Source organism: Vipera berus (assembly GCF_964194415.1).
Source record: "Vipera berus genome assembly, chromosome: 1".
Classification (NCBI taxonomy): Eukaryota; Metazoa; Chordata; class Lepidosauria; order Squamata; family Viperidae; genus Vipera; species Vipera berus.
In genome coordinates, this window is record NC_138202.1 from 343925514 (window position 1) to 343938826 (window position 13313).

At 37.9% G+C, this 13313-nt stretch overlaps 1 protein-coding gene across 1 annotated transcript in view; it reads right to left on the reverse strand.

The window, feature by feature from the left end:
* Positions 1-746: 746 nt before the first annotated feature.
* Positions 747-13313, reverse strand: part of RABEP1 (rabaptin, RAB GTPase binding effector protein 1) — a 58034-nt gene continuing 45467 nt past the window's right edge. The window contains exons 9-18 of the mRNA XM_081345252.1: positions 12154-12618; positions 11850-11954; positions 9521-9637; positions 8438-8536; positions 5430-5570; positions 4593-4782; positions 4397-4452; positions 3559-3657; positions 3011-3127; positions 747-2309 (exon numbers count right to left, since the gene is read on the reverse strand). Coding sequence (XP_081201378.1) covers positions 2208-2309; positions 3011-3127; positions 3559-3657; positions 4397-4452; positions 4593-4782; positions 5430-5570; positions 8438-8536; positions 9521-9637; positions 11850-11954; positions 12154-12618 — 1491 coding nt within the window. The 3' untranslated portion in view covers positions 747-2207. The remainder of the gene's footprint in view (positions 2310-3010; positions 3128-3558; positions 3658-4396; positions 4453-4592; positions 4783-5429; positions 5571-8437; positions 8537-9520; positions 9638-11849; positions 11955-12153; positions 12619-13313) is intronic.

Here is a 13313-nt window from a genome sequence, read left to right on the forward strand (position 1 = left end):
TGTATCATAGCTAATCTCACCACTTTAGAGATCATAGCATTGCCTCCCCAATTAACACATGCAGTTTTTAGCCAATTTAATACAAATGCTTAGATGAGCTTGACCATATTTGGCAGGGGTCTTTGAAAATGCTGCTTTCCTAAAAGGAAAGCCCTCTGCTGAAATTTAATGATACCATATTAAAGATGCAAAGAAACATGCTAATGCACTTCATTAGAGCAAGTTCTTCATTTCTAGGCATAAGTCCACTTTTTTGTCACTGCATTGTTTTTAACATTTTTTTCTAACCAGATTGAAACAGACTGGATTCCAGCAAATGTTTTTTTGATTTTGTACCAGTTACATAATTAGAACTTACAGGGAATCAAGTTGCCCCCTCTCTTCCTCACCTCGATTACTACTCAGAAAACCTGAAACAGATAAACTCAGTTGATGGTCCTTGCCCACCCAAAAGTAAAATAGGTAGCTTTTTTCAACAATGGGGAAGTACTCAAGCTGCTCATCTATTTACACCAATATATGAACTAGATATTGGATCAATACTTGCTTGTTCAAGAACCAAGTAATAATAAACATGATTAAATTAGACTGATTCTGTTCTTTCGAAAATAAATGTCATAATTGATAGTTGCTCTCTTGATAGGTGTGGAAGAATTGGGAAAGAACAGTTGCTTGCAACTCTTTTAGCCCAGTTCAACATTGATCTGTTCAACTGCTTGACCACAAGAATAAAAATTCAATAGAAATACAGATTAAACACATTTTATCTACTTTACACTCATCCTATTTAAAACAATTCCTAGGAGTTTATAAGCTCTTATTGGAACCCAAGTAATCATGCAGCCTCCTGACTGGAAAAAAAATTAATAATTTTAAATTTTAATTAAATTATTTTAAAAGTTCCATTTTAAGTATAGAGAAGCATCTTCCTTTCCCCTCCAAGTTGGATCACAGCAAATCAGTTGCATTTGGGTTCTGCTGGGACCTTTCCATAATGGAGTTTAATGCATTCTTGCATGTTCTGATTGCAAGACCAGAACAAGATTTTCCAAGATCTATATCATGAGTACTGGCTTTTCAAGAGAAGCATTCAGTCCAAGCATAAACATAATTGCAGCTTCACAAACATTTCCTATCTGATGTGTTGCAGCATTATCTTAAATGTATAATTTTAAACCCCAATCTTTAAACAAATACATTCAAAGTAAAAGGTCTTCCAGAATCTGTAACAATTCACAAAACACCTCTGTACTATAAGTATGATACGGCTTAATTTGTTTTACGCCAGGGTAATCGAATGTGTATTGATAAATGTGACTAACTCAAGTTCACATATTTCAGTGAGAAAAGTGTAACGCTGAATCCAGCCATATGTTGATATTGTGCAATGCAGCTTTTTTTTGGGGGGGGGGAGTAATGAGAGATACAAAAGCAATTTATTTTCATTTCCTTTTCTTTCTATGAAGATTAGCCTTCAGTTCCCTGACCTTTGGGTCCCGAGAATTTAAGTGACTTATTTCCACATTCTAATTATCTGTTTTTTCCCCCTGTGCCTTAAGTTCTTTTTTGTTGTTGTTGTTGAAAATTTGCAGCCTTCTCTAATCCTCTTCTGCCTATATTCTGTACATGTTTTTAGTTAGGGCTCTTCCAGCACAACATTCAAGGTACAAAAAAAATGTACTGAGCTAGAAAAACCCGAAATCCAGTATCCTGCAAATAAATTCATATTTTAATATAAAATATTAATACAATATACTATTTTCCCCTTCTGCCCAACTTGCTATTGTAACTTCACTCCAAAAGACTTGGGGTGGGATGGGAGGAGACAATTTCCAGCAACTACTTTCATCACAGTATTTTAACAGGGTATGGATGAGAGGGAGGGAGGAAGGGAATGCCGTATTCCAGAATCATGGGGGGCGGGGGGCGGCAAGAGGATGAAGGTAGATGAGTTATATGGAAAAGTCCAACTACACTGAAGGCAGGTACCCCTGGACGGTCCCGCAAATGGTCTCAGTGTGAAGCTTTCTTCCCGCCCAGAAAACCTTCCTCTCCCACCCAGAAACACAAACTGGACTGTAGCTCTTGTGTCATCTTCTGCTCTTTCTGTTAGAATTAAATAATTATTAAAGGTTTCGCTATAAAGAGGAAGGTTTAAAAAAACAAAACAACCAAAATGTAGCTTTGCAGCTCTACTACTGAGGCTGTCATGTTTCAGGTAGCTGATTAATGTCAGTCAGTTTTGTATCATTGAGGATTGCACGAATTCTCTCCAGGGAATCGGCCTGCCGGATCCGTTCCAACTGGACCTGAGCAAAAATGAGCAACACATAACATTAACAGAATGGCTATCTGTAAGGGGGAATTGAGTTTCTCTTAAGTTATAAAATTTAAAGATCAATAGATTTATCTACCAATAGACGCACAGGGAGAGGGACTGGGTACGTTTAGCCTGGTAGTTCTTAAGATTACAGGGAGTTTTCAAAAATCTGAAAGGCTACCATGTAGAAGCTGGGGAGTAATTAATTCAGAGCGGTTTCAGAAGGCAGGACAAGGAATAGTTGTTTAAACTCAAGGAGGAAAATCTGGGTTGGCTCTCAAGAAACATTTCCAAACGGCAAGGGCTGTTCCCAAAATGTAACGTACTGCCTAGGGATGGGGTGGATTTTCCTCTGCTGGAAATTAAACAGAGTCTGGATGGATAGTGGATTCGGCATGAGGCAAGGATTTCCAAGATCACCTTCTACACTTACATTCTAGTATTCTCAAAGAAAAAAAAAGATTTCTCCCCTGAGCATGAAGTAACTACAAGAAGGACAAACTTTAGCAAGACCTATTTTACTCATCACCATTATTGGAAGGACCTGATGGGTCTTGTGACTTTGGAAGGTAGAAGCAACCCAGCAGAACAAGAATAGGACAAACATCTGAGAGAAACCTAATTCTAGTGACTAGAAAATCCAAGAACTGACACTTTTCGCTGCCTTTGTTCCCGAGCTGGCCACCTCACCTGAAGGGTCTGAGAAAGCTTAACAAAGTCTCTCTGTACTTGCTCACTGACATCCAATTCTGTCTGCAGCCGTTGAGCTTTGTTCTTCTCCTCGAATACCATGTGTTCCAAGTTAGCCTGGGAAAGGAAACAGCAATGATTTCTGCATCTTGGAGATATGGGGGTGCTTATAAATGGAGCTGCATGATGGCCTTCCTAGTTTTAGGAAAGAAGGGATCTCTTACTACATGTACTGCACTATTTCAAGGTAATTTATCCAAACCAGGTGTATGAAATTGAACCCGCTCCTTCTCATTTCCAATCCTCCGTTCCCTATGTGCGTATATTGCTCATACTGTACTGAATCTAATTTGCTGCCTTTCAAATCTCTTTGGATTTTGTTGATTTCAGAAATGCAGTATTGATCCCAGTCAAGTCTCTTCTTTTGGGAACTGTTTGTCACAATGACAAACAGATCCTCCACCAATGGCAAGGCTTGAGCACTTTCGGGCCCCCTTCCCACGTAGCAACTCAGTACCCTTTAATGTCACTCGTGCAAAATTATTTACCTTTGTGGCAACTTCCTTCTTCAGCTGTTCTTCAAGACCATTTCCCCTCTCCTCAAAGTTTTCTAACTGCTGCATCTTTTCTTTCAAGGTGGATTCCAACTGTGAAAATGGAAGAGCGCACTGAATGGGCTAAAATCGCTCCGGTTCCAACCAATCACTACAGCCTATCCATTTTTGCTTTTGTAAATCTTGTGTGGTGGAATAGTTCAATTATGTAAACCTCTCCCTTATTGAAAGCAAAAACTGAAGCTATCACCATTTATGTTTAATCTCCTCTGCTGCTCAGAGGTTCCTGACACCATCTGTTTTCTGACTATTTGTTTTGCGAGTGTGATGTCAGGATACACACAGAGCAAGCAGTTTTATACCAGGTGTACATAAAAATCTGAGAACAACATTAATTAGTCCTTTGACATGCATCTTACTATCATTAGTCCGAAGTAGCTTGTGGCCTTGAATATGATCCTCAATTTTAGGTAGATACTTTGTCATGAAAAGAGGAGGACAAGCATGAAGAACCACTATTTGCTGGTCTCATATAAATGCTTTCAAAACTTATTTCCTTCCCTGTAGCCCCTCCCTTACCATTTCTTCTTTATGCCCAGGAAAAAACAACATAACTAGGAAGGAAGATACACAGCATTTTCTCCACATCCAAGAATTTGAAGTAACTGCACTACTAGATAAGGATTTACTCTATCTTTGAGACAGACATGAAGACCTTTGAAAGGAGACCAATGTAATCCAAAGAATACAGGGGAGAAAAAAAGAACATCAAGGGTTGGAAGGTATTTGCCATGGCACCCAGAACATCTCCCGAAGTCTTTAGATAAGTTACCTGCCCTTTATCAACTCTCATTTGCTCCAATTCTGCTTTTAGACTGGATGCAGCAGCTGTTAAAAAATGGGGAAAGATTTTAATTTCATTTATGGACTCGTATTCAGCTCATATTAAGTAGGAAGGACTAGTAAATTAGGAAGGCAAGTGGAATTCCCTGAAAGGTGCTTAAATATAAAGAGAGCCCGAGTCTCACCTATTTCCTCTTTGCAATTCTCTATTTCTAGCTGCAGAGTCTCTTCTATGTTCTCTTTTAAACATTGTTCAGCTTGAATCTGTTCTTTTAAGAATAAAATTTCTGCCTTCAGTTTTTCTTCCAGATGATCGGCCGCAGTTCGTACACTAATAATGTCTTCACGATACTTGAGGACCAGTTCGCGGAGTTCCTGAAACAAAAGCTTATATAGGTCAAAAACTGTCTTCCTGCATATATATATACCATGGTGTAATAAACTGTAAGGGACCTTGACTTAAAATTGATTTTGAAAAGGACAAAAGGAGGGGAAAGATACAAAAGGGGAAATAGTCTTGAATGCTTACAATATAGTAATTAGAAGTCTAGGGAATTCTCTAGACTCTTAACTGTTTTCAGAGTCCAGCTTACAATGTTGTTTGAAAACATATTACCACAATTGCATAATAAGCTAACTTCCTTGATGTCAAATGCTTTCAAGCAGAAATGGGATGAACCTATGTGGCTACAAAAAGTTAAGATAACAAAATATAGTATAGGCTGCTTTAGAGTGAAAATACCAGTGATTGTTCAAGATATATTGGAAGTTATCTAGTTTAAGGCAGATAAACACTAAAACAGAACCATAGATAGGGTTACAGTTTTTACTAAAGATTTCAGTTTAGATAAATATTATAATCAACTTGTGGATCTACTCACATACATTACTAGAAACACATTTCTGCTTTTCTAATCTTAAAAAAGTGATAGCCATTATTCTTAAACTTTAGTTGCAAGAATGTCTTACCCAATATTATGCCCCAAATGGAAGTATTTAAAATTAACCAAGAGGTATCCTACCTCTCCAGTTTCTGGAAGGATAAAATCCTCAGCTTGTTGTAAAGACACATGCAGACAATGTTTTCCTTGAAGGCTTTCATTGTCTTTCTGGAGTCTCTCCAATTCCTCTGAAACAAGCTCTCGTGACTGCATCAGGACAGCCTCCAGCAAACCAAGAAAGAAATAAACCCTCAAAAATAAGCTCTTCAGATTAACTCACATTTCATTAACATGGTAGAAGTAGGTAGTGGACAAAACAGGAAAACAAAATACCAATATGAAGAATATCCTCGCTCACCATGACTTTCTCCCTGTTCCCACAACTTAATTAAATAGGTGAGCTGTGAAGTTTTCAATTAAAACACTGAAAAAAGGGATCAGTTAAAAGATACAGCTGGTCTGTAAGGCTATTCAACCCAAAAGAAGCGTAAGTATTCTGTGAAAACACATAAAACCCAATTAAGGAAATCAGTTTGGCTAGCATATCCTTGAAGAGAAGGAGTTGGAGAGGAGAACCAATTAAAAGATTAAATCTTTGATTTTCAGAAATCACTTCCCAAACACTGACTCGTGTTGACCAGCTCACATCTATTGCTGCTTCCCTTGCCAATGGGAAAGTCTTGTCAGTACTTTCCTAGTGCAATGACTTATGGGATAGTAAGCAATTCCTTAAAAAACTAAGTCAGGGGCGTCAAACTGGTGGCCCACGGGTCAGATGCGTCATGTGCAGGCCATGCCCACCCCGGCTCCACAAAGGTCTGGACTGGAGGCTAAAACATATAAGGAATGGTTGCTGAAATTGGGTATGTCTAGTTTAATGAAGAGAAGGACGAGGGGGAACATGATAACAGTGTTCCAATATCTCAGGGGCTGCCACATAGAAGAGGGAGTCAAGCTATTCTCCAAAGCGCCCGAAGACAGGACAAGAAGCAATGGATGGAAACTAGCTAAGGAGAGAAGCAACCTAGAACTAAGGAGAAACTTCCTGACAGTTAGAACAATTAACCAGTGGAGCAACCTGCCTCCAGAAGTTGTGAATGCTCCAACACTAGAAGTCTTTAAGAAAAGACTGGACAGCCATTTGTCTGAAATGGTATGTTTTCCTGCCTGAGCAGGGGGTTGGACAAGATGACCTCCAAGATCCCTTCCAACTTTATTATTATTATGATTGTTGTTATTATTAAAAAACATCATGATACGTCAGGATATGTCATATGATCCGATTGAGTTTGACACCCCTGAACTAAGTAAAGATTCTGCATTTACAAATGATTTGGTCCACTTATTTCAACTGTGATTTGTTGGAAACACTAATAGGTAAATGGGTTCACCTGTGGTAGCAAGGCCTTAGCAATTTTAACATTCTAGAAGTAAATCAGACACAGCAGATACTATTCTGTAATCATTAATAATTACCTAACTTTAAAGAAAACAAAGAACAAACATAGGAATCTACATTAGGTGAAAGAAGTTTGGAGTGTACAGTTCTAGAAAAAAGAATAACTGTATAATTGGCTGCATAAATAAAAATATAGACCCCTCCAAGGGCATGATTTCCTCCAAAATACTGCAGAACAATAGATCAACTCATAAGGAAGGCCAAACTGTCTAGAGCTTATTCTTACCACTTTTAAGCTGCTATTTCACAGGCAGCACAACTAATGAGACTATGAGGAGTTTATAGGAAACCCACCCAACTGAATTTCAGACCTAACTTTTGTCTCAATCCACCTTCCTGACTATATTAATGGCATGGCCCCAAGGTCTCTTATCAAGTATCATTCCAAACAATTGTATTCCTTTCTGTTCAACATTTTCCTAAATGTCATTCTGGTCCGTTGAGACAAACTGGTCTTTCACTATTTAGACCAGCTGGAAAAAACACACACATCTGTTCGCTGATATCTAGGCAATACAGCAATCCTCTCTAGGTCCCAGCTTCAAAAAGTACAGGTGGATCATCCGAGTGACCATAAAACCAAAACCATCAAAAATACTGTCTTAGTGTACAAGTAGGAACAAAAATTAGCAGTTTTGATGCTTTAAATCTATTCATTTATTAGACTGGTATATCACTCATTTTGTATAATTCAAGGTGGTGTATATAATGTTTCTACCTCCTATTTCCCCAATAACCTTGTAAGTTAGGCCAAAGAGCAGCTACAATGTATATATGAAAACAGGCAGCATAGTGGCCACAGCATCGTGAGCATGTACGTTGTGACTGCCACTTATATACACCTGCCACAATTTTACAGGATACTGTTATCCTGCCTGTGTTGACGTCCCTATAGATGACATTGGGACCCAAGTCCCCCAACATTGAAGGACAGACATCACCAGAAAACGTCCAAACCCAACATCATCTGGGTTCTCCTCCCCCATTTACTGTCAAGCAGACCAATATGTTCCTTAAACAGTATCTAATTGATGCAGAGTGCCAAACTGGGTTAGGGCAGGTTCCAAATTTCTCCTTCATAAACAGCATGAGGTAATTCCAACTGCAGATCTTAATCACAGAAGGCTATTAGTCTAATTTGTTGCAGGTGTATGGAAGAGAAGATACTGAAAGATCCCCTTCCCAGAAGCTCTGTGCCCCTCGTTGTTTCACTGGCTATTCCTATGAACTAATTTGTGCTTTTCATAGAGTATATAAAAGTTGGTTTTGCTCTTCAAATAAGGACAAGAGATACATTCTTTGCAGCTTTTGAGAGCAAAACCAACTAAAATATCCTAAACTGTCCTCCATACTCAGCTAGAACTGGACAGCACACAAGAGTGATACTTGTCTGTAGAACAAACCTACTTCATTCTACAGTACAGATAAATGGAATATATGTATGTATGTATGTATGTATGTATGTATGTATGTATGTGTATATATGTATATGTATATGTATATGTATATATGTGTGTGTATGTGTGCGTATGTGTGTGTATGTGTGTATATATATATTAACTGTAGATACAGAATAAACAACAACAAATATATTCAAATATGTGTATTAAAATAATTCTTCAATGTTTACCATTTGATCTTGGACATTTCTTTTAGCTTGACAAAATGCCTGCTGTAATTCACTAAGTAAGGCATCAGATTCTTGAACTCTAGCAGTAAGTGATGAGATCTATCAAAAAGAAGGAAGGGGGGGATATGAATAAATTATACACACATGTTACGAATACCAAATGGCATATATACCTGGTATGCAAACTTTTTCCTAACTTTTTAGCAGGCTTATTTTCATTTTTTTTCCCCTACAGAATTCCATGCTGAAATCTCAGTAACAATGGGGCAAGTGCTCCAAAATATTTAAAGGCAATCTCCAAGTTGAGCTCTGCTTCTGGTGATTTCCCAAATACATCCATGTACAGGTAGCTGGAACTGCAATCTCAGTCACTGAGCAATGCCCACAATCCTGGCACTCCCAATTGCATGGGTAAAGCAATCTTCGGGGTCATGAAGTGAATCTGCTGGAGGGTTTCCTCTCTCCTCTATGGGGCTCCAGAGTGGAGCTGAACTCTTCAGGATTTCAATTCCATTCCTGCAGCCACACAAAGAATTTCAACTTTTCTTTATCCCCTCTACTTGCAGCCTTTCCTGCCAGCTTCCCCACTGACCCTCTGGAAAAGCTGGTGGAGAAAATTGCAAATGGTGATCACATGATCGCAGGGCACTTGGTAACTGATGTAAATGCATGCTAGTGGCCAACCACCTGAAATGCAGTCATGTGACTGTGAGGAGGGGCAACATTTTATGATGGCCAGAAATAAAGCACCTTTTCTGAGGCCATTGTAACTTTGAACAGTTGTTAAACAACCAATTGTAACTTGAAGACTACCTGCAGATTTTTAAAAAATCAACAATACAGAATTGGTTTGCCACTGTTGCCTTCTGGTATGTTTTTTGAATTCCCAATCTGTAGTAACAACCTCATACTAATCATATTTGATCCTGTTAACTTTATAAGATAAGCATACTCTCAAAACATCTCCAGTATATTCTACAGTATACAATTTGTGTAAAAAGAATCAACCAGTTTAAATATATGCTCTATGCAATGGTCATTTTCACTTAAATAATTTTTAGTTTTCTGTAAGATTTTCTTTACCTGATTTACTGAGTCTTCACTACTTTGTTTCATAAATTCCTCCAGCTCCTGTTTCTCTTGTATTGTTTTTTCTAGCTGATCATTAGCCTGCCTCAACATCATCTGAAGTTTTTTCACCTATGGGGTTAGACACAATAGAACATAAACATCCCTGTTCTAAATAAGGTTACAATTTTCCCCAAGACAAAATGCTTGTAATTGAGAAGCAAGATAAAATAGATAAAGAAACCATGAAAATGAGAATTTCATTATAGTCCACTCCCTCTTTGCTTAATGATATAACCTTTTCTAACATCACAGCCATCTGATTCTTTATCTTAAAACTGTAGAAAGGTAATCTGTAGTGTTTGATTATGTTCATAAAAATGCACTTCTTTTAGCATTAATGGAAATACTGTGCAATATGCTTTCATTCTCTGAAACATAAATATTTATAGCAGAACATAGAATCAAATCTTATCCAAATCTTTATGAAGAGACTAAATTTAAAGGTTCTATTAAATTCAGTTTAAACTTTAATAAGATCACTAGAGATTAAAAAATCTGAAAGTATTTGGTTTGTCTTCTGGAGGGTTTATGCACAGGATCAGGTACTATTCTTTTTCTGAACTATTACCATCTGGCAGACAGTACAGGATCATAAAAACAAAAAGGCTGAAAAATAGTTTTTATCCTAGAGCTGTAACCATATTAAATACCACTGTATAGTGCAACATTGAAGTGCAATATTAGGGGCAGCGCAATGGTAAATAGAATGTGAAGGATGTGTGTATATAATGTATGTTATTTGTGGTTTTTGCTTGTGTGTTGTGTGCACTGTGGACAGCACTTAATTTCATTGTGAGTTACACAATGACAATAAAAATATTCTATTCTATTCTATTCTATTCTATTCTATTCTATTCTATTCTATTCTATTCTATTCTATTCTATTCTATTCTATTCTATTCTATTCTATTCTATTCTATTCTATTCTATTCTATTCTTCCAACCTCCAACTTGTACATATATTTGAGAATGAATGAGAGGTTGAACTGAGCTGAAAGCAAACAAAGGAACTCTTCCCCAAAATTAGGTGCTTTTAACTCATTTCTCATGAAAACAAGAACAGATTTGCTCTCACCCTTATACAGATGCGGATGGAAGGCAGAAATCTCTGCATCTGTAAGTGACCCATGAACTGTACAAGAAAATAAGCATAATAATATAACTGGGGAATCATCACGTGTTGAAGGGAATCAGTGCAGAGAATCAGTCTAAGTGAATCAGCTTAAAAGCCAACTCTGATCTTGAGAACAAGCCCGAAGTCTTTAATGAATGAACTCCAAATCCAAATCATTCAATACTGACCGACAGTTCAATTAAGTACTGTTTAAACAATCTGAATGGTTGTACATAAGCAGCAAATGAATTTTATTACAAAAGTCAGGACAGAAGCAATATTTATAATAAGTTGTTTTTCTTACTCCTGTATATAATAAATGATGCTGAACTAATTGATTACTGAATTAACACAAGGAGCAAGTTTGCATAAGCGGCATTAATTTATGTGTACAGAAGAAAGCATGAGAATTCATAATGTAGCAAAGAGAACAAGTGGTAGCAATGTTGTTTCTACCCGCTGTTTATTCTGTCTTAAGGTCCAGCAGCTTTTCCTTGACATAAATAGCAACAGGCATTTCATAGATGTCTCTACCTTAGCTGCACACACTGACTTGGCTATTCTTGAATTAGGCATAAATATCAGCATAAATATTACTGAGAGAGAGTTCAAAGGCCAGCTCCTATAGGGCAAAGGTGTTGGAACGGGAATTTGCTGAAACCCAGGTGAGTTTTCAAACTTCAGATCTCTCTCCAATTGTTTAATGGTTGAGTGGCTTATTCTTATTAGATGGCTTCCCTATAAATGTCTCATTTATTACAGAGAGGTAACTCTTTTCATACACTCTATTGGCCAAACTAGTGAGTTTTAAATATGTTGAATCCTAAGACGTTGAGTCAGAATAGACAAAACTGAAATAATAACTGAAAAGGAGTAATATCTGAGGTTCATAGAGAACCACCACCAAGTGTCCTCATTTTACACTAACACTTTTAATAGGATGAAATATTAATGGGATGATCAGTGAAGGTGGATTGCCTTTGTGATTTTTTACTGCATTTTATTTTAATTTTATGATGTAAATTGCCCTGAGTTGTGAAAAGATAGGGTAGTATTGGTGCTGTAAATAGTAACTAAATAGCCCTAAGTGAAAATTAACTTTTTATTTCTCCTTACCCCTTGGAATCATTTCACTTTCTGCATGATTAGAGACCAAACTGCACTCACCTGATCCCTTGTTTCAGCCTCTTGAATCTGGATACCTTGCAACTGTTTTTCATAATTTGAACACATATCACAGCGCCTTCCCAGCTTGTTCCCAGCATTTTGCACCTGGAGAACATAAAACCATTACTTCTCTGGGAAGCTTCATAGAAGAACATGTGTAATTTTCACTATGATGATGGCTATAACTGTAGCAATTTTGGATAAAAATCAAGATGTTGTCAGGAGGGAGGTACTATATAATGCACAAATCATCCTCTGTAAAATAATCCTCAGATGAGAGTATGTAGTACGTACAAACACATACCTCTTTCTGAAGCAGATTCCATTCTGTTTCACTAACTAAACGGTAACCATTAGGAGACACGTAAGCGTTTTCTACACTCTGTGTGATGCTGGAGAGAAGGGATGCTGTTTCCTCCTGCTCTGGTGTCATTGCTGTGATTGCTTTTTCCTGGTCTTTGGTTAGCATAAACCCACCAGACATTTGCAGAGAGCCCAGGGAGGCAGTGTCAAAGTTCTCCGATATAGAGTCTGCCCCAACCAATGGCCCAAAGTCAGATTCATCAAGGTTCCCAGCTGATTTGGCTTTATGGTTGTAGCCCAGACTTTTGGCTTGTAACGATCCTGATGTTCCCAAACTGTCTGTTGACTGAGCTCTACGCAGTCCCTCTTTAAACATGTCGTTGTCCGACTTGAGAGACTCTCCCGAAGACAGCAACGCATCTGTGTCAAGCGAGTGGGCTGAACCATGAGTGCTGTTGATGTGCACCTATAATTGAAACAGGAAAACTGTCCAACAATAGAAACTCCCTTATATCCAGCCAAATCATTGCTCCACCAACCCGGTCCTGTCTACACCGAACAGCTTTGAATACTTCTAAGGATCAGTATTCAAGAAGTGCTGAGAACTGAATGGAGAATTTGGGGAGTATTAAAATATTTAATCTGCCAGTGAGTTATGGACTTTCCCCCTCATTGATCTCCAAAATGAAATTTTCCTCCAACTACCCCTTCAGTGGAGTTTTCATTATTCATAACATTTCTCTTTTGATGCATGCTATCTCTTTATGGCTTATTTCCATTCAGATTAGGAGTTATTTCTTATTCAGAAATCAACAGTTAGTCAGACCCTCCACTTGCTCTGGGATGGGCTGTGCTCTTAAAGAAATAGCTCTAAAGGAGTCTAGAATGTTTCTAGATTCCGACTCTGAATGGATCAGTAGGTGGAGAATATGGCCAGAGATGCATTTGCTTAGCTACAGCTTGTTGGGGAGCAGGAAGCAATTCATAGTCTCTTCAACTCAAAAAGGGTTACTGAACTATGCTCTATTTACAGCTGTCCTTGAAGACCGCTCAAATGCGGCAACTCGTACAGAATGTTGCAGATTGCATTCTGATGAGGAAGATCTGATTCAACTGTAGGACCAGATTTGTAAATACTACATTAATTGCTAATACGTTTCT